This window comes from Benincasa hispida, chromosome 2, assembly GCF_009727055.1.
Source record: "Benincasa hispida cultivar B227 chromosome 2, ASM972705v1, whole genome shotgun sequence".
NCBI lineage: Eukaryota > Viridiplantae > Streptophyta > Magnoliopsida > Cucurbitales > Cucurbitaceae > Benincasa > Benincasa hispida.
In genome coordinates, this window is record NC_052350.1 from 9,193,898 (window position 1) to 9,221,203 (window position 27,306).

At 37.1% G+C, this 27,306-nt stretch overlaps 1 protein-coding gene and 1 non-coding gene across 10 annotated transcripts; both read left to right on the plus strand.

Annotated features, from left to right (window-relative positions):
* The first annotated feature begins 775 nt into the window (after nt 1-775).
* On the plus strand, nt 776-25,628 carry LOC120071063 (protein MICRORCHIDIA 6-like). 9 transcript variants are annotated; one of them, XM_039023075.1, is made up of 25 exons: nt 777-1,251; nt 1,329-1,425; nt 1,524-1,589; nt 1,674-1,731; nt 2,278-2,326; nt 7,979-8,056; nt 8,690-9,054; nt 9,249-9,323; nt 9,499-9,533; nt 9,933-10,011; nt 10,163-10,252; nt 10,337-10,412; nt 10,637-10,721; nt 13,903-14,031; nt 21,906-22,004; nt 22,099-22,200; nt 22,282-22,428; nt 22,931-23,023; nt 23,727-23,778; nt 23,856-23,967; nt 24,109-24,321; nt 24,404-24,453; nt 24,806-24,879; nt 25,019-25,061; nt 25,214-25,628. In XM_039023075.1, the coding sequence occupies exons 7-22, from the start codon at nt 8,691-8,693 to the stop codon at nt 24,438-24,440; spliced, it is 1,788 nt and encodes a 595-aa protein (XP_038879003.1). In that variant the 5' UTR covers nt 777-1,251; nt 1,329-1,425; nt 1,524-1,589; nt 1,674-1,731; nt 2,278-2,326; nt 7,979-8,056; nt 8,690; the 3' UTR covers nt 24,441-24,453; nt 24,806-24,879; nt 25,019-25,061; nt 25,214-25,628. The 9 variants fall into 9 exon arrangements, with proteins under 9 accessions (XP_038879010.1, XP_038879007.1, XP_038879003.1 ...); XM_039023077.1 differs by lacking the exon at nt 2,278-2,326 and adding an exon at nt 7,405-7,495; XM_039023081.1 differs by lacking the exon at nt 2,278-2,326 and having other exon boundaries at nt 7,405-8,056; nt 25,214-25,263; nt 25,355-25,624.
* LOC120072402 lies at nt 13,511-13,651 on the plus strand. Its single transcript, XR_005480462.1, has one exon. It is a non-coding gene; the product is annotated as a small nucleolar RNA snoR2/U65 (small nucleolar RNA).
* Nucleotides 25,629-27,306: the final 1,678 nt, after the last annotated feature.

Sequence of the window (27,306 nt, forward strand, 5' to 3'; positions counted from 1 at the left end):
GTTTACTCAATTGGCACTGCCCGCGTCAGAACTGGTGACTGACGCTTGGGTTAGGCCGGCAATTGGCCAACTCGGCGCGCGACGCGGCTGGCTGGGCAGCAGGTGCGAAGCGGCAGCGGCGGAGATGCACAGTGGGAGGGTAGGGGGTTCGCGATTCTGGAAGAGGAAGAAGAAGAGAAAAAGAAAAATATTTTTTTTCTTTTGCATGCAACCCAAGGTCCCCCAAAACACCTTTATAACCCTAATTCCCTTTTCTTTTTCCTAAATTAACCACCAACTCTCTCTTTTTTTTCTTTTTTTTTTTTAAATAAAAATCTTTGTGGCGTCACAACATAGGATAATTACCTTTCATTTGATTATGATGGTGAGAATGTGATGTAGTACAATAACATTTTTCATAAGATCACAAAAATATTATGAACCGACCGAACATGTAGCCGTTTCCAAATTTTTTTTTACAAAATATAGGTTCTTTTCGATACTTATAATATCCATGTCATAATACAAATACAAAAATTACATGTCATGACATATACAAAAGTTATCATTCTTTTGACGATAAAAAAAAAAATCAGATATGGGAAGAATCCAAGCGGCAAAGATGAGGGAAGAGAGAAAGAAATAAAAATATCACTTGTTTTTTAGGGTTAGTGTAGTTTTAAAAACTTTTCTTTATGGGCTTAACAAACACAAGTAATAAATACCCACCTAACCCAACAACTCATACCCATTTATCAAATACCCCTTAATCTATATATATATATAAAAAAGGTTAAAAAAGAAAACAAAAACAGTTTTTCCCTTCCACGCCTGCAGCCGTGAGGTGAATTTTTCTTCTCTTCCATTCGCAATCGTGCGCAACCCACAGTCCCAGATCCGCCGCCCACACGAGAAGCTACAAATCTGTACGTCTCGCGCCGCTCCGACCACGTCAGCCGCGGGTTCGATCCAACGCCGCTCGTTCCGCCGGAGTTTCAGATCGCATCGTGATCCAACCGCAGCCCACCTGATCTCCAGCCGCTCGCCTGCTAGCGCCGCTGGAGTCTAGCCGCCAGATCTGAAGCCGCGCCGCTGTCCTCAGTCGTCCGTAGACGGTGCTCAGCGTGGCCGTTCGTGTGGGTTTTCGTCGGGCCGTCCGTTCACTGCAACGTCCGCCATTTGGTCCGCCGCACTCATCCACCGCTGGCCGCTGGTCACTGCCACTGAGTCATCACTTTACATTGCCAGATTTTTAGAGTTCGATATGTTCTGGTGAGTTGATGAGATTTCGTTGGGTTGTTTCTTATCTAGTGGTTAGTTTAATTGTGTTTCAAGTGTGTCCATGGCAGGTTGGTCTAATTTCAGTTTTCTCACGTCGCCTTGATCATAGATTTAATGTTTTAGAAGAATTCGAAGAAATTTCCAACGAGGTTGGGTCTACAATAGGTGAGTTTTGTTAGGTTCAAGCCGTTCGGTTTTTGTAAGTTATCTTAAGTTTAATTATTGGGAATTTAGTCATGGTCTTATGGATGATTTGTACATAGGTTGGACTACTTGGTGGACGTCTTTGAGTGAAATCTTGGATTGATCTTGTTTTGACCTCCATTTGGGTAAGTGGTTTAAGGGTAGTTGAAGTAAAGTGTGTTGGAAATTTATGCTTTATGGGTTGAAACTGATTATGATTTATGTTTTAGGCTTTGGATTGAGAAGTTTGACAAATAAAGGGACAAAATCGTTTGGATTTACTCTAAGGTAAGTGATTTACTACTGATTCGCGCTCGAACCCAAGTTGATGTTAAGACTGTGATTGCATTGAAAACATGATTCTATTTTGATAGGTTGAATTGCTATGACTTGCTATGGTTGGACTATTGAGGGTGTTCTGGAAACTTGTGTTTATGTTATAAGAAATATGATATTATCTGAATGATTTGCTACATTTGAATGATGGATGGACTGTTGAGACTATTTTGGAAACTCTTGAGTGAGTATGTTCTAAGATTATGATTATATGCTTATGACTATATTAGACTGACTATTAGCATTTCTAACGAGCTGTGTACATCCCTTGTGTATGTTTTGGCATCCTTATGGATCGCCACCTATATTCATGATTTTTTTACTCTTCGGAACCACTACCTATGAAAGCGTGCCCTCGGGTTCGCCCCTTATGCCTATGCTTATGCGTATGCCAGGATGCACACATTTTTCTTGTTAGGAAGACTAACATGTACACCTAGTGGACCCAATCTGAGTATTTTTATACTCATTCTTTTCTCTACATGTTTTTTTTTCCAGGTAGAGGTAAAGATAGACCGGCGAATGACAAGAGGAATCCGTGACAGTGGTTTTATTTTATTATATTATTTTAGAGCTTTATTTAATGAAAAGTTTTATTTCTTTTATTGGATTTTTCTTCTAGAAATATGTTTTCAAGCTTATGCATGTACGTAGTGGCGTCCTTGAAGTATATTAGAAAGTTGAGTCGTTACAGTTGGTATCAGAGCTTAAGTTTTTTGGTTCTGTAGATTGACTTACATTGTAAGTCCAAAATATTCCTTATGGCCCATCATTGGATTCCTTGTCATCGTCAGGTACGTCCGATCAGTAAAAGTATTACGAAAAGTTTTATATAAAAGTATTTGTTTAATTTAATAGCACAAGTTATGTTCTACTTCTTGTTTAATATCTTTATGGAAGTTAGTACGAGGTGGTTAATCAATTATGATTTGATAAGAAATCGATGGATGTTAAAAATTACTTGACACTATTTTATCTTATGAATGGACCACTAAGAAAGAGTAGATATTCCAGTTTAGAGATCTTGAGGTTTGATAAAACTATGTGATGTGACAATATGAGAGGAAGTATATGTTTAAGCCATTGAATAAGTTGTCTTACGAGATGATTTTAAGGAACAGTGTTATGTTTTGCAATGGTAGAGGGTGGTGGTGTTACAACAATTTTTTCACAAGGCATGTACATAGGTACAAGATTGAAGTTGCTTTAGGGATAAGAAAGGGAAGAATAAGAGACTACGTTTTTTTAAAGGTTGCTACATATTAAAGTCATATGCCTTAAGAAGAATTTTGAACGGATTAAAAAGTCATAATCACTCTAGTGGTATTAGGGTTTGGTGGATTAAGTAAGGTGTTGGCTTGTGCTTCTTCATGTTACGTGTCTAAAAAGAAAAAAAAAATCCTAAGAGGTATATAGGTGATAATATGAAGAACTCCTTATAGGACTTTCATAAGATGATTTTGGCAAGGAAGCCAAGATGGTTGGAAATAAAGTTGGCTTAAATTGGAGAAAATCAAGTTGTTGGATTGAATTATTGATCTCAAGGTACTTTGATTTTGTCTTCATGTATTGTTGTGATGAAAAGACTAAGTTTAATTAACCATGTCAAGAGAAAAGAAAAGTATTTGGAGTTTTAAGGCAATGTCAACTTGTGAGTAATTTAAAAGTTATACGGAAAAACTTTATTATTTTGGATAGGTAAAAAAAAAAAAAATGAAATTAATGTGTTAAAGACTCCCAGTATTGGAGTATGGTTTGGATTTTAAGACATGAATTGAGTGGTTACCAAGTGCAGGCTTCGGTGTAAAAGAATAATCTCTTGTTACCCTTTGGGACTTTGGATCTCAGTGTTTGTTGGTTGAAACGATAGCTTACTTGGGTTGTGGTTGTAGAACTTGGTGTTAGCCTGAAAATCGTATTCTTAAAATAGAAGGTTAAACAGAGACAATAAAGCGTTGGTAGAGTGCTTCGTAAGCTTCTTCAAATTATAGTGAAGTCAGAGAAAATAATGTTTCATGTGAAGAGGTTTAGTAGCTATAGTTGCCAAAAACTACGAAAATGGAAGTGGTAAGACATTGTTAAAGAAGGGGAAAATCACTGAAAGATATTAGCAAGTTTTAGAGATTTTGATTGGGGACATGGATATTAGGACAAGGAATCAATAAAGTCATCAATTTGATTGAAAGTGATCTAGCTTCAAGTAAGGAACATGTTATACAAGTGTTAAGGCTAAGTAGGTTAGATCTCCAAGATCACTATTGGCATAAGAGATATACTTGTTAATAAAATTGAGTTGATAGCAGGAAGTTGCTACAAATGGGATGAAGTAGCTCAGGTCACGGAAATATGAACTATTAAGCAAAGTTTTTCATATGCCCTAATGTTTCACTTTGGAGCACACTAGTTATGTTTGTTAAGGACTGATGATATTCCCGCGTGTATGTGTCAATTATTAAGAGTTAATTGTGGTTGCATAGTCAGGTCACAAAGGAATGTCAGAGTTGTTAGGTGTCGAATTTGGATTCTGAATTATGGGTTGGGACACTGCAAATTGTATGTTTTCTTTTGCATGGACAATAAGTTAACCAACTCCATGAAAATGAATATTCTTGAGGTGGATGTGTGAATCAGGTAGGTTCTTTTCTTAAAAGCTATATCCAGGGACTTCAAGAATCTCATTATGAAAGAGATTTTCAAACTCATTCGTAGCGGGGTTTAAATAGTTATATGCGATTGTTTTAAGACTAAAGAGTAGCATGAGGATTGGCGAGTAAGCTTTATAGCCCTTGGTAGTAGACGACCTTATGCTAAGACTCTAATGAGTATGAGACTTAATTGGACAAAGTTGTTTCTCAGACACGTAGCTACTAAGAAAGACATCACAGTTGGCGCTCCCCATATAGAAGCAATTTTCAGTTGATTAGACTTTCTTTGCTACGTAGCTTGAGATTATGTGGTATCTAATATGACCTTTGCATTGAAATTTTCAGGGAGTGGGGGCTCTCACCTGCATTTGATGGAGTTTGCATACAATAACAATTATCAGGCTATTATTGGTACGTCGTCATTTGAATCCCTGAATGGAAAGAGTTGCAGATCTCCCGTTTGTTGGGGAGAGGTCGGTGAGCAAAAGTTGTTGGGAATTGAGCTAGTATGGATTAGAAGCGAAGCAATGAAGAAGATTAGAGCACGAATGCAGACAACTCAGAGTAGACAGAAAAGTTACGCCGACATTAGGCGTAAAGACTTGGATTTGAGAGGGGTGATAAAGTGTTTCTGGAAGTAGTACTTATGAAGGGTGTTTTAGGGTTGGAAAGAAAGGGGAGCTAAGCTTATGTTTTCATCGAGTTAGTTGAAACATTAGAGCAACTGGACTTTATGGTATGTCGTTTAGTGTCACTTTCTATAGTTTACAATGTTTTCTATATGTTTCTATATCAAGGAGGTACGTGCTAGATTAATTTCATGTATGAGGTGAAGCCTAAGAAAAATTCTTGCTAAAGAAGCTAAGACTTTGCATAATAGGGAGATAACGCTAGTAAAAGTTTTTAGTAGAATCATCAATCTGAAGAAGTAATCTGAGAATGTGAGAACGAGATGAGAATAAAGTATCCAGAGCCTTTTCGAGATTTGAACTTTCAAGGACAAAAGTTCTTAAGGAGGGAAGAATGTGACATCCCGAATTTTTGGCTTTTGAAATTAATTATCTCGAACTATTTGGAATTATATTTTTTATTTTTGGAGTTCGACATTGAAATAAATGTGATGAGATAATTAAGTTTATATTTAGTGATTTGGATTTGTGGATTATTTTTGTGGGAGATTGAAAGCTTAAAGGGGAAAAGGAAAAGGAATATATATATATATATATATATTATATATATATATTGGGTGTTGACCGGTCAAATTAGGGTTTGATTTAATCTTAATATATAATATATATATATATATATATATATTAAAGGTTAAAAAAATAAATAAAAAAATTTAGTTTTTCCCTCTTCTCCACGCTTGCAGCCGTGAGTCCCCCCTACAATCCACAACTTTTTCTTCTCTTCCATTCGCAATCGTGCGCAACCCTCAGCCCCCAGATTCGTTGCCCACACGAGAAGCTCCAAATCTCTCGTCCCGCATCGCTCCGACCACACCAGCCGCGGGTTTGCTTAGCTATGACCCAGCGCTGCTCCGAGTTTCAGATCGCGTCGTGATCCAGCTGCAGCCTACCTGATCTCCAGCCATGATCTCAGCCGCCTTACTTGCCTACTAGCACCGTCAGTGGAGTCTAGTTGCTAGATCTGATGTTGCGCCGCTGTCCACAGTCGTCCGTAGCTAGTGCTCAGCATGGCCGTTCGTGTGGGTTTTCGTCGGGTCGTCCGTTCGCTGCAACATCCGGTGTTTGGTCCGTTGCACTCATTCACTGCCGACCATTGGTCACTGCCACTGAGTCTTCGCTTTACATTGCCAGATTTTTAGAGTTCCATGGGTTCTGGTGAGTTGATGAGATTTTGTTGGGTAGTTTCCGATCTGCTAGTATGTGGTTAGTTTAATTGAGTTTCAAGTGTGGCCATGGTTGGTTGGTCTAATTTCAGTTTTCTCATGCCGCCTTGATCATATATTTAATGTTCTAGAAGAATTCGAAGAATTTTGAAGAAATTTCCATTGGGTCTACAATCGGTGAGTTTTGTTGGGTTCTTGTTTAATGGTTGATTACCCATTAAGCTTTGCGTTGGTTTAAGTTTGTTACTCACAATGCTTGTGTTAGATTGGAGCTTTGAAGGACTTTGAGGCACTGTTTAGAAGCCATTGGGTTTTTGTAGGTTATCTTAAGTTTAATTATCGGGAATTTAGTCATTGTCTTACTGGTGATTTGTGTATAGGCTGGACTACTTGGTGACGTCAAATCTTGGATTGATCTTGTTTTGACCTCCATTTGGGCAAGTGGTTTAAGGATAGTTGAGGTAAAGTGTGTTGGAAATTTATTCTTTATGGGATGAAACTGATTATTGTTTATGTTATAGGCATTGGATTAAGAAGTTTGATTAACAAAGGGACAAAATCTTTTGGATTTACTCTAAGGTAAGTGATTTACTACTGGTTCACACTCGAACCCAAGTTGATGTTAAGACTGTGATTGCACTGAAAGCATGATTCTATTTTGATGGGTTGAATTGCTATGACTTGCTATGGTTGGACTATTGAGGGTGTTTTGGAAACTTGTGTTTATTTTACGGGAAATATGATATTATGTGAATGATTTGCTACGTTTGAATGATGAACTGTTGAGACTATTCTGGAAACTCTTGAGTGAAGTATGTTATAAGATTATGATTATATGCTTATGACTATGTTAGACTGATGGTGACTGTTAGAATTCCTAACAAGCTGTGTACATCTTTGTGTATGTTTTTGCGCCTTTATGGGATCGCCACCTATATTTATGATTTTTTTTTTTACTCTTCGGAGCCACTACCTATGAAAGCGTGCCTTCGGGTTCACCCTTATGCTTATGCCTATGTCAGGATGCACACATTTATCGAGACTAATCTGTAGACCTAGTGGGCCCAGTAGTGGGTCGCTTACTGAGTATTTTTATACTCAATCTTTTCTCTACATTTTTTTTTCCAGGGAGAGGTAAAGATAGACCGGCGAATGACAAGAGGAATCCGTGACAGAGCCACTGGGACTTGACATCGCTTTCACACATGATTTTCTCAAAGTGCTATGTTTTGTTTTAGAGTCAAATATTTAAATTATTCGATTGTTTTAGTCAATTATTTTATTTAATTTATTTTGAAGTGGATTAGGGATACCCCAAACAGTGTTTTTATTTTATTTTATTATTTTAGAGCTTTATTTAATGAAAAAGTTTTATTTCTTTTATTGGATTTTTCTTATAGAAGTATGTTTTCAAGCTTATGCATGCATGTAGTGGCGTCCTTGAAGTATATTAGAAAGTTGGGTCATTACAAACAGAACATGGTGCCTTTTCCTTTTGTGATTTTGTTCTAATTACTAAAAACCTGGACTTGCACATCTAATAAATAAATATTGCAATCTCCATCATGACCTAGGCTTGCACATCTGATAAAATAAATATTGCAATCTCCACCAGTATGCCAATTTTCTTTTCTTTAACCTCGCCCACCGTTATTTAGTTCACTTTTGGTGAAAATAACAAGTGAATCCCACATTGCTTCAGAAACTTCAGTGACCAGAGATAAGAAAGAGGTTGAACTGATTGCCTGTGGTCGCCATAACCCTTGTGTCGTCCCAAGAGGTACTTCATTTTTTTTTTTGAAAAGGATGCAAGAGGTACTTCATTGACTTATAAATTTCTTCTTTCCTTTGGAATTGTGGCCATTCTTAACAAGAAACGAAAGAAATAAACTTGAACAAGACCATCGTGGCTGCTCAAATAAAAAAGGAGAGTTGAGAGGAGAAAGAAACTGACATGTGGCTAGGAAATCGTGGACTCTGACTACGATTTAGCCTTAAATCGTGGATCGGGTACACGATTTATCTGCTGACTTGATACTCGTGATCCTGGTCCACAATTTCACAACCCTATTTTTGTCAATAAATATTAAAATAACATTATTTAAAAAAATTCACAGACCTTTAAACCAATTTCTGAAACTTCTACTAAACATATGAAAATATGAAATTACAACTATGTTACATTGAATCCCTTAATTTTCAAATTTAGTTTGTCAGGTTGCCTACCAAACAGGTTTCAAGCTTTTGGTTAATTTACTTGTGGAGAAGTTCTTTATAGCCTAGTGCTTTTTTTTCTTATTTGAGTCCTCTAACGCACAACTGCGAACTAATATGATGTTAATTTTTAATAGGATATCACATTTGTGGTATTACTTTTGACTTGAAGAGAACAACCCTTCTGTGTCTTGCTCAGGATGATATCCGCTGACATTGTGGACTTGTCAAGTGATGATGAAGAAGGATCAAACTTGAAAGCCGTGAAGTTGGAGCCAGGAGTTGATAGGGCTGTGGTTCTACCAAAAGAGCACACAAAGAAGAATATCATCAAACTTGAAAAACCAAATACTGAATTTGCTAGTCAAGGATTTGATGAAAATAGGAGCCCGAATGTTTGGAGTGCTGGTCAGAGTAGCTCTAGTATATTGGATCAGGTGCCATCTCCAGCTGATGATTCTGGCCTTACATCCCCATCTCCCTTGTGTCCTGCACCAGTTTGTCGACAATTCTGGAAAGCTGGCAACTATAATGATGAAGTTGCTTCTAATGTCACCGTTCAAAGTATTATGCCATTTTACCCATTTCAGATTTGCCATTGTTTTAATTAACATGTGATATTTCACGGTTTTATTATGGTCAGAAAAATTGTTGTCCTATCAAAGTAATGCAGGATTGAACTTTTGATATAGATGGCTTTGTGAAGAGCTATTGGATTCCGGAGCTCTGTTTCTGATGTTTTTTTCTCCTGATGGCAGGTTCCAAAGGTCATCTTCATGTCCACCCTATGTTCCTTCATTCAAATGCTACTTCACACAAATGGGCCTTTGGAGGTATTGAACTCAAGTGTGTGCGCGCGCACGCATCTTTGTTTATATTTTCATGTCTTTTATTTGAATGTTCAAGGCAAACAATCTCCCAATTGTTTCTTTACATCAATTGTCCTTTCTATTCATTTGTTTCTTATAAATAAAAAGCCATAATATTCTTTCTTCGTTCTGTTTCCAGCTGTTGCAGAGCTGCTAGATAACGCTGTTGATGAGGTGATTTTCTCATCTATTTATTTTAGCAGAATAGTCGTTTAATTTTGATTAAAATTTATGAGATGAGGTTTTTACTGTGGGTATTCCTTGTTTCTCTATTTGTCTCATTTCATTATATCAATAAAGAGGATTGTTTCCATTAAAAAAAAAAAAGGAAAAAAAACCTTGTTTCTCTAGGTTAACCATCTTTCCGGATGCTCTTCTCCTCCCTCTAACCCCACCTTTCTGAAATAAAACTTTGATTAGACATATTTTCTCTATATTCCAAGTGCATGATGATGATCACTTAAGAATTGTAAAATCAAATGAAGTACTTTCAGTTTTTAGTCTTTGTAAGTTGAGGTCTTGGTATATTCTTCTGTCTGATTTTGTGTTACTTTTCTTTTTTGTAATGGATAGATCCCCAACGGAGCTACCTTTGTCAATGTGGATAAAATCTTGAATGCTAGAGATGGAAGTCCTGCTTTGTTAATTCAAGGTACTGTCATTTATTTGTCCCAATGCCTTTTGATATCAATTTTATATTTTCCATTAGGTTACCCGTATCATTTAATCTATTCAACCTTGCTATACATGTAGATTAAGCTGTATTATAATTATGCTTTCAAAATTTGACCACTTTTCTCTAGACGATGGAGGTGGAATGGATCCTGAAGCAATGAGGAGGTGTATGAGCTTTGGATTTTCAGATAAATCGTCAAAATCAGCCATTGGACAATGTATGGAAATTTGTAATCATTTTTTAATGTTACATTTTAAGCTCCTTCCCTGTTGCATTTATTGGTTCACTTGTAGCCTTCCAGATGGAAATGGTTTCAAGACCAGCACGATGAGACTTGGTGCAGATGTTATTGTCTTCAGTCGACACGTGAATAATAGGTCTGGCTCAAAATTTGACATAGTCTACAACTTATACGTATGAATATCTTAGTTTTGAATGCCTGTCTTATTGATTTGACAAATGATTGTGAACAAGTTACCTATGTTTTCCTTTGTGAAACTTATTTGATAAAATGGGATTAACACTAGACTTTTTTGGCTCTATATGGTGCACATTCAAGATATTTTCCCTTATTCCCTGAGGTTCGCTTTCAATGTTCCAGGTCCAGGGTATCAACGCAGAGTATTGGTCTTCTATCCTATACGTTTTTGACCCGTTCAGGCTACAACAGAATTGTAGTGCCTATGGTAATTCCACTTTCTCGTTAAATAGTTTTAAATAGCTTAGATCTTTTTCTTGTTAATGTTTCGCCATTATGTTTGGCTATGTGCTGAAGAAAAATTTAAGTCTGCTTAAATGTTGTGTTACTATTGCAAAATGTGATGTTTTGCATGGTCAAGGAAAAAGATGAACCATGGAAACTGATATCCTTTTGAGGGTATGACATCCTAGCATCATAAAGAAGCTAGTCTTAGTTGGGATAAATCATAAGAACTTAGCTTTGTTTCTGTACGAGTGACCCTATAAAATCTAATATAGGGAATTTTTGCTGGGGTTAGTAAGATCCATGAATCGTTAATGTTTAAGAAAGAGCTTGGAAACAAGATGAGAGAAAGGGCAATGGATGCAAGTGTTGTTTTTCTTTGTGGTGGGGGAGGGAGATTTATTTCTTATTCACCACGGACCAACAATGGTTAAATATACAACATCAGAGAAGTTTTAATTTAGAAATCTAATTGTAAAAGGAAATGATAATGAAAAATAACTAAAAGATAAAGAACACATGTATACTATATGCAATTCTACACTCTCGTGGGTGTGTTGTATAGAATGTAAGCCAACTTGGAGTTGAATTCATCAAAAGTTGTCCTTGGTAACGCTTTAGTTAGCATGTCGCCAATTTAATGGTTGAAATAGAAATAGGTAGCTCATGTAGTAGAGGGTCATAATGAGGATTAAAGTTGTGACACAAGTAGATTCAACTTCTTGTGCCTCAAATTCCTTCATATTCACCTATTGATTTTCAAAGAAGATAACATCCTTAGATGTGTACATTTTTTTTGCTGATGGGAGAATGCATTTCATTTGTACCACTTTTGGTGTGTTGAATAACCTAGGAAAATGCACTTCATGAATGTTGGATCAAATTTAAACGAGTAAGGAGAATGATTAGAGTTGGATCAAACAAAGGAAAAACAACCAAATATGAGATTCAAATTTATCAAATATTGGATCAAACAAAGGAAAAACAACCAAATACTTTAGGAGGTAAATTTGAGAAAAAATTTTGGAGTTGGGTTAAGTTTTGAGAAAAACATATGAGATTCAAAATTGAGAATCCAACTAGACATTTAGTTTAAGAAAGGTTGAAGTGAGAATAGTTCTTCCCCCAAAATCGTTTAGGATCATGATTGACAAAAAAATGACAAGAAGCTATTTTAAGAAGATGTTTATTTTTTCTGTCTACAATCCCATTTTGTAGTGGTTTGTTTGCAATCACTCGAACCTGTATGAACAACACCATAAGATGAAAGAAATGATTCAAGAATTGAACTGAAATAGTTTTGGACATTGTTTCAAGGACCTAAATTTGACTGGGCATCATACAATGGTAGTTTGAGATCACACAATGCGGCTCTTTTGGCCAAATGGTTGTGGCGGTCTCTAAACTGAGACTTACACGTTGTGGTATAGAGTAGTTGAGAGTAGGTGTGATCCTCATACTTTTGAGTGGACTTCAAGTGGGGAGTCAATGGGCCTCATTTAAACCATGTGGAAAGCTATCTCTTAGGCTCTTCCCTCTTTTTCTCAATTGATTAGTTTCTTTCTTGAGTTGACCATAGTATTTAGTTTTGGGAGGACCGTTGGGTGGGAGACAAGTGTTGGTGTGCATTATTTCCTCATTTTTACTTTCTTTCAAAGAAGAGGGTAGATTATGTGACCATGGTGGTGTCTCTTTCAATCGTTCTTCTTCAATCTCTTTGGGCTCTCCCTGTCCTAAGGCAATTAATATGGCCGTTTCTCTTGCCATTCCTGCTTCAACAACTTCTTCTAAGGCTTCAACCTTTTTCTTTATGGAAGGTAAACAAACAGGTTAAAGGTTTTTGTATGGCAGGTTTTACTGGGGAGAATCAATACCTTGAATCATGTCCAAAGATGTTCTTCCTTCATCTTGCTACCATAATGGTGCATTCTTTGTAGGAGGATCTGAATCATTTGTTGTGGTGGTTGTTGTTCGTGAATTTTCTTTTGGATTGTTGGTGGATGCCATTTGGTGTTAGTGGGCTCGTAATAGAGGTGAGTGATCTCTGTTGGAGAAGGTGCTTCTGCATCCTATCTTTAATGGAAAAGTATTGTGGCATGTGAGTTCCTTTGCTATTTCTTGGGGTATTTGGTTTGAAAGGAATGGTGGCAGCATGAGTCAAGCCGTGGATATTGTCTGTGACAATAGATAATGTTTAGCACGAAAGGGCGTGAACACAAGCTAAACAAACCATGATCGAACTCCGTAGGAAGATGTTGGAGGACACATGGTCAACGTTCACATGTCTCCGAAAGGGGTCCATTGTGAAGGTTTGCAGTGTTGGAAGATGAATGAATGTTCCCCACAACTTGAAACCCATTGTTGTGAATGACTTGCGACCCGCAACATGAAGATGGGATGCAAGAATGGGTGCTGACGTTGGAAAACTTGTCGAAATAAGATGGTGATAATTGGTGGCTTGTAGAATTTTTGGTGACTAGAGTTTAGCTGTGATACCGTGTTATTTCTAGGATAAATTATTATTTTTTATTCTCCAAAGACTCAATCATGGTAAATATGAAGTATAAAAGAAGTTCAGCAAAGAAACTAATTTTAAAAGGAAATGGTATTGATAAAATTAAAAGATAAAAAGATGCCGTTTACCGTAGGCCATTGTCTTCACCATTCTGTTTCAAGGAACCAACTTGGAGAACCCAAGCTAAATGGAAAATTACCTTATTCTCAAGCTGGTTGTATATTGCAATTACATTCTGCTATCTTATTTATTTTTTCAGTTTGATGCCACGCCATCGATAGTTCAAGGGTGGTGACTGGCGATGCTGTGATTGAACCAAAAACAAGTTTTTTCACATCTTGATTGGAATCTGTTCATCTTTCTTTTCTAGATTTACAAATCCGTTTTGTGTGACATTTTTTCTTCTCTTTTAAAAATTTTTACCTTACATGGTCTTGCTTTTTGATTTAAACTTGTTATTGTCTAGTGTCTAGATTGTGCATATTGGTTTTTTTCTTTTCTTCTTTTTAAGATACTTCCTCAGAATTATTTTACTACGTGTGGACATTTCTCGCCCTATGCACTTCAACTTCAAATCTGGTTGTGGTTTTGTTGGTTCTATCACTTTTTTAATGTAATGGAGAATTGATGTTTCATGTTTGTACTGCAGGTAGATTATAAATATAACACATCAAGTGGCAAAATGGAAATATTGCATGGGAGGGAACGGTTTATGTCTAACCTTTCCACACTTATACAGTGGTCTCCGTACTCATCGGAGTCTGAACTTCTTAAGCAAGTAAGATATGTTCGACCTCCTGTTTTTTCCCCTCATGTAGTTTGGGATTTTAAGCTTGTTTTGACCATGGACTACATTAATTGTGTTCTAGTTGCTGCCCGACCAAAATTAGCCTTGGAAAGGAACGTAACTTAGTTTTATACCCATTCTTTCCCTTTTTGTTGAAAAATCTAGAATTTTATTTGATCCAAACTCCCGTCCGTAGATTTTCATTTACAGCATACATATGCAAGATTCTTGCTTTCCTACTCATATTATGTCCGCATAATAGATGAATAATGTCCTTTGTGTTTTTTCAAAGAACACATTGGTTGCTTTTCCAAAGAACTCATTGGTTGCTTTACCAAAGAACTCATTGGTTGTAAAGTTGTTCAAATAAGAATTCCTAAAATTTTCCTTGGTTCCATAATTTCCATGGCATAAAAGACCAGTTTGGTTATATAAAATAATAGGGCTTTTCTTATTTATTTCTTTTTTTTAGTATTTGATCCTCCGTGAAACATGGTCCACGGGAAAAAACTGCAAAATAGCCTTTACTTCATTTGACCATAATATCTTAGCCTTACATTGAGCCTCCATTTGGGGAATCCGCTAGCCAATCTTCTGAGCAACGAGGTTGTGTTTGTACAATCTTAGTCCAAATAGATTTCCAAAAAAAAATCCCAAATTCTGTTACTACTTATCTTACAATAGAAGAGGGGAGAGAGGGACTCTATACTATATTTTCATAAAACACATGTTCGGAATCATGAATGTTGTGGAAAACTAGCGCTTGTATCACATGGGAAGTGGTAAGAGGCAACTTTTCCCTTAGTATTTCTTTTTATGATGCTGAAGGTGAAGATTTTTGGGTTTCGGGAGTTTATGGCCCTTTGAAGTCATGAGAGAGGAAAGACTTGTGGGGGGAACTAGGGAAGCTCTTTGGTCACTGGTTCTAGATGGTGTATGGCTGGTGATATTAATGTTATTCGCCCTCTTGGGAAGAAGGCTTTCGGTGGCAAGATTACTAGCGCTATGAGGGTTTCCAATCGTTTCATTGAAGACTGTAACTTGTTTGAACTTCCCTTGTTAGGTGGAAAGCTTACTTGGTCTAATTGTGGCTACTAGGATTCATAGGTTTTTACCTTCAGAAGATGGATCGAGAGGTTTGGCAGCCCTAGGCAGACGAGGGGTCAAGAGTCAGTTTAGGTCATTAGCCTATTGTTTTAGTTTCGGGAAATTGGAGTTGGGTTTCAAATCCTTTCCTTTTGAAAATATGTGGCTTCTTTCAAGGCCAAGAGGTCTTCATCAGGAAATTGGGCTGGCTATCGTTTTATGTGGAAGCTGAGAGCTCTGGAAGGGTTCTTTGATCTTGGAACAGTAAGGTTTTTTTAAAGATTAAAAAGCAAAAGGTCTTCAAAAGAATTAACCAAATTGATTAAAAGGAGCGAAGGAGTCCCTTGTATTCTGTTTGAAAGCGGGAGAGGGAAGCTTTAAAAAAGGGAGTTTGCTGATTTGATTAGAAAAAAGAGTATTAGTTGGGGTCAAAAGGCTAAAAGGGAAATGGCTAAGGAAGGGGATTGTAACATTTTTTTTTTCATAGGGTGGCTAGTGGTAGGAGGGACACGAATTGCATTGGTCCTTTGTTCTTGGATAATAGGGAGCATACTGGAAACGATAAACGATAGGGAGATCAAGGAGAACGTTCTATCATTTTTCTTCTTTTAAAAATCATTTTGTGATAGATTTTCTTGTGTGGATAGGGAGCTCTTGTACGTTTTCCTTTGGGTTCCTCGTGCTCTTTTTGATAGGGAAACGATGGATGTAGTGACTCTTCTTTCTCTTTTTGAGAGTCACCTCTTTCATCTTGGGAGGAGAGATGTGAGAGTTTGGAGCTCTAATCCTTTAGACGGGTCTCGTGCAATATGGTATCAGAGCAAGGTGAAACCTTAGTTGGGATAGAAAAAATTTAATCATCAACCTAAACGGGTGATGGGATTCTGGCGGAAAATTCACAGAATGCAGAAATTAGGACTACGGTTGATTGTTACCTCCGGTCCCTTCTTGGCCCAATGTAGCTTCATCCGCAGCCGTCTGAGCAGAAGTTGCCGTCCAGCTGCCTATCCCTAGTTCGGCCTCAACCGCGCAGCAAATCCAGCCAGGCGACCCTTCAATCGCGCAGCACCAGCAGGTCGGCAACCCTTCGTTCGCATAGCACTAGTCGCTCAGCCACACGAACGCGCAACACCAGCCTTTGATCGGCCCCATCGCGTAGCACTAGCCTTAGCCTTCATCCCTTCGTTCGTGCAACAGCCGAGCTGGGTTTGTTCTCCTTATTAACCGGTCGACCAAGCAACGCTAACGCTGGGACTAGCCGCCAATGCTGCAGCAATCCCCGGTGGTTTCCAGGGTTAGCGCCTCTGCCTGGTTCATTAAGCCAACCGTCGGTCCACCCTTATGTCCAGCCGGTTCATACTTCCTCATCCATGTTTGCCGAGACATCTTGTTCAGGGGCCTATGGGTAGAAGCATCCTATGCCTACTCCTTTTAATTCTCTTCAAGTTGAGTCAATGGGTTATGGCGGCGCCGTTGGATTCCAACAACAATTGACGAGGTTGCAGCAACAGATTTTCGCACTTGTGGCTTCCCATCCAGATTCGTATTTTGGCATTTCGTTATGTTCAAAAACCCGGTAATTGCTTATCCTACTTTACCTATTACGAATATCATGTCTGGTTCTGTGGGAAACTCTATAGGGATAATCATCGGAGAAAAACTTAACGGCCAGAATTATTTCTCCTGGTCGCAATCTGTTAAAATGGTCCTCGAGGGACAGCATAAGTTTGGGTATCTGACTGGGGAGATACCAAGACCGAACCCTGGGGACCCTTAGGAGTGTATATGGAAGGGTTGGATTCCTTCCTCCGCTCAATTCTATTAAACAACATGGAGCCTCAGATTGGAAAGACTTTTCTCTATTCAGCGTCTACTAGGGATATTTAGGAAGCTGTCCAGAAACTGTATTTGAAAAGGCAGAATGCTTCACGACTTTATACGTTGCGGACAAGTGCATGAGTGCAAGCAAGGAAACATGGACGTGACGTCCTACTTCAACAAATTGTCTCTGTTATGACAAGAGATGGATCTATGTTGTGGAGTTGTCTAGAATTGTCCTGTTGACGGAGTCCAGTATTTGAAGATTGAGGAAGCTGACCGTATCTATGATTTTCTGGTAGGCTTAAATTCGAGATTTGACACTGTCCGGAGTCAGATTCTGGGACAAAGACCGATGCCGTCCCTTATGGAGGTGTGCTCTGAAGTTCGTTTAGAGGAAGACAGAACAAGCGCTATGAATTTGAATGGTCCCGGTACTTCTCCTATAGATTCTGTTGGTCGACCTCCAAACGGAAAACGTCGGCCTCCAAACGACAAGTCTAAGACCAGCAGAGCCTTCGTTAGTGAGACTATTGATGCTGACTCTCAGGTGAAGAATTCTGCTGATTTAAGTACTGTTGGGACCGAAAATATTGTCCAATCAAGTACTCCTCAGTCCTTTAGTTTCTTTATTGAGGGAAATGAATCCTGGATACTTGACTCAGGAGCAATCGATCACTTAACTGGATCATTTGATCAATTCATCTCCTATTATCCAAGTGCTGGAAATGAGAGAATTAGAATTGCAGATGGGTCCTTTGTTCCCGTTGTCGGGAAAGGTCACTTGTCTCCGTTTCAAGGGTTGGTTTTACAGAATGTTTTGCATGTGCCAAAGATTTCTTACAACTTGTTGTCTATGAGTAAAATCACCAGAGATTTAAACTGCATAGTCGTTTCTCACTCGATGATGTTTCGTTTCAGGACCTGAGCTCGTTGGCGACAATTGGCACTGTCCGGCATGACAGGGGGTTATATTTCCTTTTCGATGATACTCCCTCTAGGAGTTTGACTAGGACTAGCTTGTTATCTTCTTTTACTATTTCTGAAACGGATTATTTGTTGTGGCACTTTCGTCTCGGACATCCAAGCTTTCAATATATGAAGTACTTGTTTTCCCATTTATTTCGAAATGTGAATGTTTCCTCTCTGTCTTGTGATGTCTGTATTCGTGCTTAACAGCCTAGAGTCTCTTTTACTTCTCAACCTTATAAACCTTCCCAGCCCTTCCACTTAATACATAGTGATGTTTGGGGTCCGTCCAACGTCACGATGGTGTCCGGTAAACGGTGGTTTGTCACCTTTATTGACGATCACACCTGTCTTACCTGGGTGTTTCTCCTTACTGACAAATCTGAAGTAACGTCTGTGTTCCAACAGTTTTACACCACCGTCGAAACTTAATTTAATGTTGAAATCGTCATTCTTTGAATTGACAATGGACGGGAGTTTGTTAATCAAACCCTTCACGAGTTTTTAACTTCGAAGGGTATCGTCCATCAGAATTCCTGTGCTTATACGTCTCAACAGAATGGGGTAGTTGAGCGGAAAAATCGCCACCTTATGGAGGTGGCTTGATCTCTCATAATTCATGCGTCCTTATCGTCATACCTATGGGGGTATGTTGTACTTACTGCAACTCATCTCATCAATCGAATGCCCTCCTGTGTGCTTAAATTCCAAACACCTCTTGAGTGGTTGTGCCCAAAAGTGTGTGTTCGTTGGGTATCCACTTCACCAATGGGGCTACAAGTGCTTTCAGCCTTCCTCCTGAAAGTACTTTATCACCATGGACGCTACTTTTCTTGAGGATAAACCCTTTTTTTCCCGTTAGTCCTCTTCAGGGGGAGACCGCTAGTGAAGAGACTAACACAACCACCTATTCTGTTCCTTTAAACCTTCTTCCTGAGCCGATCCCTGAAACAAGTGACCCTGTCCTTCCTACGAAACAAGTGTCTTGGAGAACCTACTACAGGAAGAATCTTAGAAAGGAAATAGTTCTCCCTGTTGCTCCTCCAGAAGTTGTCCAAGAGTGAGAACTGGAACCAGCTCAAGGTAACTCTGTTCTTGAGGATAATGAGTGTGTTGGGGGTGATGTGGTTGAGGGTGAGGCAATTAATATGATGAACTCTGACAATGTCGAGATTGGCGATGGTGATAAGTTATCAGGTGATACACAGGGAACTGAAAGCTTGCAACAGAAGGGTGAGTGTGATTCTTACTCTCAACCAAGCACTGATAAACAGGTAGACAAACCTGGTGAGTATGATGCTACTCTTGATTTGCCAATTGCTCTATGGAAAGGAACTAGATCATGTACCAGACATTCTACGCAGAGTTTCTTGTCCTACAGTAATTTATCTTCAAGATTTAAGGCCTTTACTACCAACCTGGATATTGTGATGATACCAAGCAATATGCATAAGGCCATGGAAGTTCCCGAATGGAGAGCTACGGTTATGGAAGAAATGCGAGCGCTTGAAATGAATAAAACCTGGGATTTGGTTGTGCTCCCTAAAAGGCCATAAAACTGTCGGATATAAGTAGGTGTTCACGGTGAAATACAAATCTGATGGGACTTTTGATAGATACAAGGCCAGGCTGGTTGCTAAAGGATTCACACAGACATATGGGATTGATTACTCAGAAACCTTCTCTGCAGTAGCGAAGCTGAACATAATTCGGGTCCTTCTCAGTTGCAGTTAACAGAGATTGGCCCTTCCATCAACTTGATGTAAAGAATTCTTTCTTGAATGGTGAGTTAGAAGAAGAGGTCTATATGAGCCCCCGGGTTTGAAGCAAAATTTGACAATCGGGTCTGCAAACTCAAGAAGTCCTTATATGGCTTGAAATAGTCTCCAAGAGCGTGGTTCGACAAATTCACTACCTTCGTTAAGTCCCAAGGTTTTGTTCAGGGACATTATGATCATACTCTATTCACAAAGAGATCCGAATCTGAGAAGATTGTTGTTCTGATTGTATACGTTGAAGATATAGTTTTGTCAGGAGACGATACAACAGAGATTGACAGATTAAAGCAGAGTATGACAGATGAATTCGAGATCAAAGCCCTTAGTAGTCTGAGATACTTTCTTGGTATGGAGGTAGCAAGATCGAAGAACGGAATATCCATGTCTCAACGGAAATACACTCTGGACCTGTTGAGGGAAACCGAGATGACAGGGTGTAAACCTGTTGATACTCCCATTGAAGTCAATACTAAACTGGGAGATTCTGTTGAGAAGGGGTTCCAGTGAATAAAGAAAGGTACCAGTGTCTCGTGGGGAGATTGATTTACCTGTCTCATACTAGACCAGATATATCCTATGTTGTTAGCATGGTTAGTCAGTTCATGCAGGCTCTATGCAAGAAACATATGCAGGTTGTTACTCGGATTCTAAGGTATTTAAAGTGTACTCCTAGAAAGGGCTTAATGTTCCGAAAACACGACAATAGATGCATTGAAGCTTATACTGATTCAGATTGTGCAGGATCCATTATAGATAGAAAATCAATGTCAAGATATTGTACCTTTGTGTGGGGTAACCTTGTTACCTGAGGGAGTAAGAAACAAGTTGTGGTTGCTCGAAGTAGCGGTGAGGCAGAATACAGGGCTATGAGTCTAGGGATATGCGAAAAAATATGGTTGAAGAAAGTCTTATCTGATCTCCACCAGGACAGTGTGATAATAAGGCAACTATCAGTATCGCCAACAATCCAGTGCAACATGATAGAACAAAACATGTTGAGATTGACAGACACTTTATTAAAGAGAAACTAGACAGTAGCAACATTTGTATGCCCTACCTCCTATCAAGTCAACAGGTTGCTGACCTTCTTACCAAAAGGTTACTAAAGCAGAGCTTTGACAATTGTGTTAGCAAGTTGGGTTTGATTGATATTTATGCCCCAACTTGAGGGGGAGTGTTGAAATAAGGAGTGTGTGTCCTAAGGGCATTTTAGTCTTTTACGTGCTTTTACTATTTTTAGGTTTCTGCCAGATCTTTTTATATCTGGGTTTGGGTGCTTTGTAAGTGTTTAACAAAATTAATAAAAATTCTCCATCGTGGTTTTTTCTCCCTGATCTACGGTTTTCCACATAAATCTTGTCTTCTTTCTTCTACCCCTTATTTTTCAATACAAGGTAATAAGTCCAATAATATCAGAAGTATGAGGATCAAACCACAAAACAAACAGACTTCAAAACTGTCACTTCCAATTTTGCAACTACTAGGAAAAGAAAACGCAACTTCTTTAGGGCAAAACAGTAAGAGTTGCATAGACACGAGAATTCCCTAATAATAGTTCAATTGCTAGAGTAAACCACCAAGCTAAGCTTTAAAGGAAGGAGAATGAGGTGGAATTGATTTCAGTTGCAATTCACATTTTTCAATCAAAGGAGAAATTTTGGCAAGAATTATGGGTGACTATTCTGTTTGAACGTTTTCACCATACTGAAACAAGGTATCAAAACCATCTTTAAAGTAAACCTCTGAAATCTCCTCAACAAAATCATCTTTTGCTAGAAAGTCCATAATATCTTCACTCCTTGCACTAACTTTTGAATCTACATCAGAATCGTAACCTGCAGCATGTTTCTTTAATTTTTCATTACTTCCCATGAAACAGTATTGCTGTGATGACAACACCCATGTTCCAATCTCTGAGTAGTACTCAGGAATAGTATCTTACACCATTGATTAGACTGATAGATCTAGAGTCATTTACTTTCACTACCTCTCCTTTTTTAAGGTTAAGAAATCATGTCATGTGAAGATGTGGAATTTTAAAATTATTAAAAATTATTATAGTCGTATTTGCATAAGTTCTAAAAATTTGTAAGTTAAGTGCAAGGCATGCTGAATTACCCTGCGATTGAATATCTTTAATTAAACATATTTTAACAGTTCTTGTGCAAACCAATTTTGATGACCATTTTTTAAGCTATTCGACTCTGATGGCAGTTTGATGATATTGGATCTCATGGCACAAAAGTAATCATCTATAATTTCTGGTATAATGGAGACGGCAGAATGGAGCTTGACTTCGATAAAGATCCGGAGGTTCAGACATTACTGTTTGTTTTTCTTCTTTTAATTGCCTGTTTAATTATTTGGGAGGATTTTTCTATTGATTCTGTGGTAAGTTGTAACACAGGACATTTGCATTGACGGAGATGTAAAAAAAATTGTCGCTCTCCCTGCATCAAAGGCAATCAACGAGCAGCACATTGCTAATCGATTGCAATATTCTCTCCGTGTAAGCTTGAATTGCAAAAAGAATGCTACAGCTTCATTTTATCAGGACTCAAGTTTTGTACTTACACTTCATTCTTCTCAGGAATATTTATCAATCTTGTATTTGCGGATGTCTGAAAATTTCAAAATAGTATTGCGTGGGACGGTTGTTCTGCATCGTAATCTTGCCGATGATCTCAAATATCTTGAATACATTTTGTATAAGCCTCAAATTGGTGGACATGTGGAGGTAGCATTTATCTTTTCAGTCATTCTTTTTTCTTTCTTTAATTTTTTTGGGGTGATTTTCCATGTCCATAATTGTCTATATTTTATAAATTTGTTGTTTGACTTAGTAGATAAATCGTCCTAAGAATGGAAACTTGTCGTTTGTTGTCAACAGGATTAGCAATAAGGATCTTATAGCTCTTTGTTGATATTATTATTATTTGGTTAAAACACTTTGAGGAGATGCTAAATTTTTTTAATTTATTTTTGGTCTCTGTTTTCTGGAGTTACTGATGTACTTCCCTCTCCTTTTATTATATATCAATTATCTATCTAATATATCGTGTATCTTGTAAGAATTAAACTAAATGAAAAGAAAAAAGAAAGAAAGGAAGAACGAATGAGCGAAACAAAGAATAAAAGGTGATGAAGAAGATGGAAGCATATTTCTTACTCAAGATCTTATTTAAGTCCTAAAGATAAACATGACGATGATCTTATTTAACTCTTTTCTTACTATTCAGGGTGTGGTTGTTACTACAATTGGGTTCCTGAAGGAGGCCCCAGATGTCAATATACACGGTTTTAATGTTTACCACAAAAATCGTTTGATTCTGGTAAGTTTTTCTCACTTTTTGTTGACCATTTTCTAACCCATAGCATAGCATCGTTCCTTCCCTTCCTCATTTTTAACCATTATAGAGCTCTTTTCTTTCTCCATTTTATGTGTTTCTGGCCTGTGGTAGTCCTTTTTTTTTTTTTTTTTCTTATTAATATATTTTTCTATGTTGAAAAATGAGTATGGTATTTCTTAATCAATATTCAAGCTGAAGTTTTCTTCATGATCGAGCACACGCCCATTTCTTTCTCAGTTTCAGATCTCTTACTATTTCTCGTTATTTGTCTATTTGTCCGATTGGATTGGTGAAAGATTGGATCCTGGTTCTTCCTATGTATATTATACCAATTTTCTTTTAAGAAAATAGATGCTTCGTTTAAAATATATATTAATCATGCCCATTGTGAAGGTAATCTATTTCGGCTCTATTAAAGCTTTTGTGAAAATATTTCATAGTTACCTTTTTGGTCTTTAACAATCTTACATCAGCGTTCAGGCTCCATATATGCTCCCACGCGTGGGGAATTGTTATAGTATATATGTAAAGGAATAGTTTTTCGTTGTTAGTTTGAGGTTCCTAATAATGCCTTTGTATGTTTAATTTTAGTGAATAGAGTAATATGGTTTATTCTTTCATATTTGGTCCCACATTAACACAATGATTCAGTGAACAGACTAATTCCTTTTTATGTAATTTGCAGCCATTTTGGAGGGTTGTGAGCTATTCAGACAGTAGAGGAAGAGGTGTTGTCGGTAGGCCATTTGCTTTCAGAATTTCCTTTGTTTTATCATGTCAGCTGATGGTCATTGATATTCTTCTATATCTGAAGGTGTTCTCGAAGCAAATTTTATTGAGCCTACACATAATAAACAAGACTTTGAGAGAACTTCTATTTTCCAGAAGCTTGAAGCTCGTTTGAAAGATATGACTTGGGAATACTGGTGAGCTATTTTGCTAAAATTATTAGGCGATGATGATCATTTTTTCCCCTTTTTTCTATTTTGATTAAGGGAGGCACGAGTTACTTGGCTTCGGTTGTTTTTACTTGTTTCATCCCATCATTTTGCCTGTCTATCTGGCAGGGATTACCATTGTGGACTCGTTGGGTATCAAGTTAAGAAACAACTCCGTGTGACAGCAGCCTCCAAAACACCATCCAACATCACAGTATCTGCTGGTACGGAACATCCTCACATGTTGAAACAATGCTTTCCAGCTACGGTCACAGAGGCTAAAGAAACAGCACATGGGAGACCTGAACAATTTACACTGGAAATACCGGGAAAATCTAGAGAGGTACCTAATTAGTTGAACATCAGTTTATCACATTCTTTAATGTCCTCTTTCCATAGTTCTAAAGCTTTTTTTTTTTGGTGCAGGAGTATGTATGAAGAGAGAAAGGCAGATGTTTTGATAGAGATGGACAGGTGAAAGGGCTTAGGACAATTATTCTGCATTGTTTATTGTTTTTTCAGCTCATGGTTGCTTCTGTTATGTTAATCCAGTTGTCTCTATATAAATTCATGCAAATCACCAGAGATTATTGTGTTTTACCCAGTATTAGTTGACCTTCCTTTTCCTCTATATCAAATCCATCCAGCTGGTTCTGTTCTTCGATTCTTTTTCCATCTTTATTTAGTCAACCAAATTGTTAATCACTTCCTAACAAGTTTGGTATTTTTTGGCCCCTGATATTTTAAATGCACATAATTTGAGCATGGCTATTTTTTCAACTTTTATATGACAAACAAATTAACTTATTTTTCTGTCCTTGTGCAGGCTGCCCGTGCTTATCAACAGAACAATCAACAGGCCATTGTTTTGTTGGAAGAAAATACGAAGCTTCATGCAAAGTAAGTTAATAGGAAGTGTATATTTGATGGTTAGAAATTAACTTTATCTAATCCAAAACCTCAGATCAGCAGGAAATGAGCTGTTATGTTAAGTTTTATAAGTTATTACGCACTAATTTTTCTTCGTTTTTCTGTGTAGATGTTCAGAGTATGAAAAGCGGGAGGAAGAACTTAATCTCAAGGTATAAACTGGAACCGTTTTTAAGTGAAACATTTGTTTCGTTTGGACATTGTGGCATTTCTCCACTTTCTGATGTTACTCATGAATTAGACATTGAAAATTAAATAGTTTCATCTCACTCATTAGTAAATTTCTGTAATGTCACATGTACAGGCAACGCGGCTTAGGAACGACATACAGGAAGTCCAACTCAAGATCCTGAGGTTGTTGGATGAGTTAAAATCTTTAGAAGCAGTTAAGGTTGAAGGCATTTTATAAATTGTATATTCATTTTGTTCTTTCTCAATCTTTTAGCCCACCCTGTAGCTTAAAACCAGAAAAATGGATATCAGTTTCGGTACGAGTTCGACACGGTCAGCAGTATGACGACCCTTTGATTTTTGCCCTCAAAACATTGATAATAGTTGCCTGGGATTCGGATTTTCAGCTCTCGTGTGTTGGTTTCCTTGGCGGGAAAATTTACCAATTGTACAGAAATGAAACCCACCTTGTAACTTACCCAAAATGTCTAAATTCATGTTAGTTATCAGTGTTATTCGTATATAAATTGTGCATTTTTTTAAATTCATGGTGTTGATTTTTTTTCTATATGAAAACTATGTATTAGATTTCTATTTCTATTTTTTTAGCGATGTGCACCAATAATTTTGATTGAATGTCATATAAAGCATGTCAATACATCATAGTTAACATGAGCATAGGTCAATTGACATAACATAACATGTCACTTTGATAGTTGAGAGAATAATTGAGAATTAAAATCTCATCTTTTTTTAATTTGAACCTCCGTATTTTTTTAAAAACCCAATACTGATGTATGTGAATAAAACTATCGTGGTAGTTTTAAGACACGGTTTATAAAAAGGAAAACGTAGCAATTGAAAAAGTGAAACCCAATGAGGAAAAAAAAGAATTATAATTAATGAATGCAATTACGTAAAGGATAAAATCATGGAGGAAGAGGACAATTATGTGTAGGGAAAAGTGCAAAAACGAAATTGGATGGAGAAGGAAATAGAATTGATGACGGAAGAAATGAAAAAAGAATGCACTAAATAAAATTAATAAGACAATTCTTCAAAAAAAAAAAAAAAAAAGAAAAGAAACGGGGGACGGGTTCTATTCTCAATGGTCAAAGTGAACCCTATTTAAATAGGATTTCGGTTAACGATAAAATTGCAGAGAAATAATAGTAAATAAGATTTCAGAGACTTCAATTTTGTTCTTAACCCATGACCAATATGAGTTCGATGTGTCTTTCATAACTCCTGGAACTTCTTCGTAGTGGCTCCATTCTATACCTCTTTTCATAGAATACCTCAAAGTGGATGTAATTTAATATTCTTGTGGTATCATTGATATAAGAGATATCGTTTCTAGTCCATTTGTTTCTATTTTCATATATATGAAAAGTAAAAGAATCACCTCGTGATTGTGAAATTATGGAAGACTCCTATATCGTATTTTTTACACTAAGAAATAAGTAAATAATTGATTTTTTTTTTTTGTTTCAAATACTACATGTATACTTGTACCACATATACTTTAAATAATAAAAATATTAAATTATAAAGTTTCATGTCGTCAAGTCCTATCTTATTAATTTTTTAAATAATAAAAAAATATGATTATAATATTTTTATAAGGATTTTATTTTTAATTTTTATTTAAATGAAGTCATAGAAAGAAGTATTGAATGTAGATAAAAAAAAACCCCAAGACTTTAAAAAGGGGGAGAATAAAAAAAACTCCATTTGTTGATTTTGGTTACTCAAATTTGGAAAGAGATCCTCTTTAATGGGTAATACTACATCACTCATCTTTATGCTTCACTTTTCACCACTCACATATAAAAAATATTAAAATATTTATTAAAAAAAAAAAAAGAAAAACAAAATTTTTCATATGACAAATTATGATTAGATAACTTGATGTGATGCACAAAGATGGGTGATGCCCAGATGCACCTAAGTTTTTTCCTCCTTAATTTGGAATAGATTATTGTCTCTCAAAAAACGAAATTGCAAGTTGGATTTAGAGTTATATCTCCACATAAAGTCCAGTATTCATAATAATAGCCAAGGGCTCGTAGTTTATTGGATTTAGAGTTATCAATTCATTTTCATTCAACAACATTTGTTTGAATAAACTTCATGTAAGTTTACTATTTACAAACTGAGTTTTAGGACATACAACCCAATGGGTTTTAAATACTATTTTGGTCCCTATAATTTTGTTTTTAGTCC

Excerpts from the sequence above, each read along its gene's own strand:
- LOC120071063 (XM_039023079.1), top strand. The coding sequence starts at position 8,691 with ATGATATCCGCTGACATTGTGGACTTGTCAAGTGATGATGAAGAAGGA. Across the intron at positions 9,055-9,248 it reads TTCTAATGTCACCGTTCAAA|GTTCCAAAGGTCATCTTCAT; the intron begins GTATTATGCCAT and ends TCCTGATGGCAG. Across the intron at positions 23,968-24,108 it reads GATATGACTTGGGAATACTG|GGATTACCATTGTGGACTCG; the intron begins GTGAGCTATTTT and ends TCTATCTGGCAG.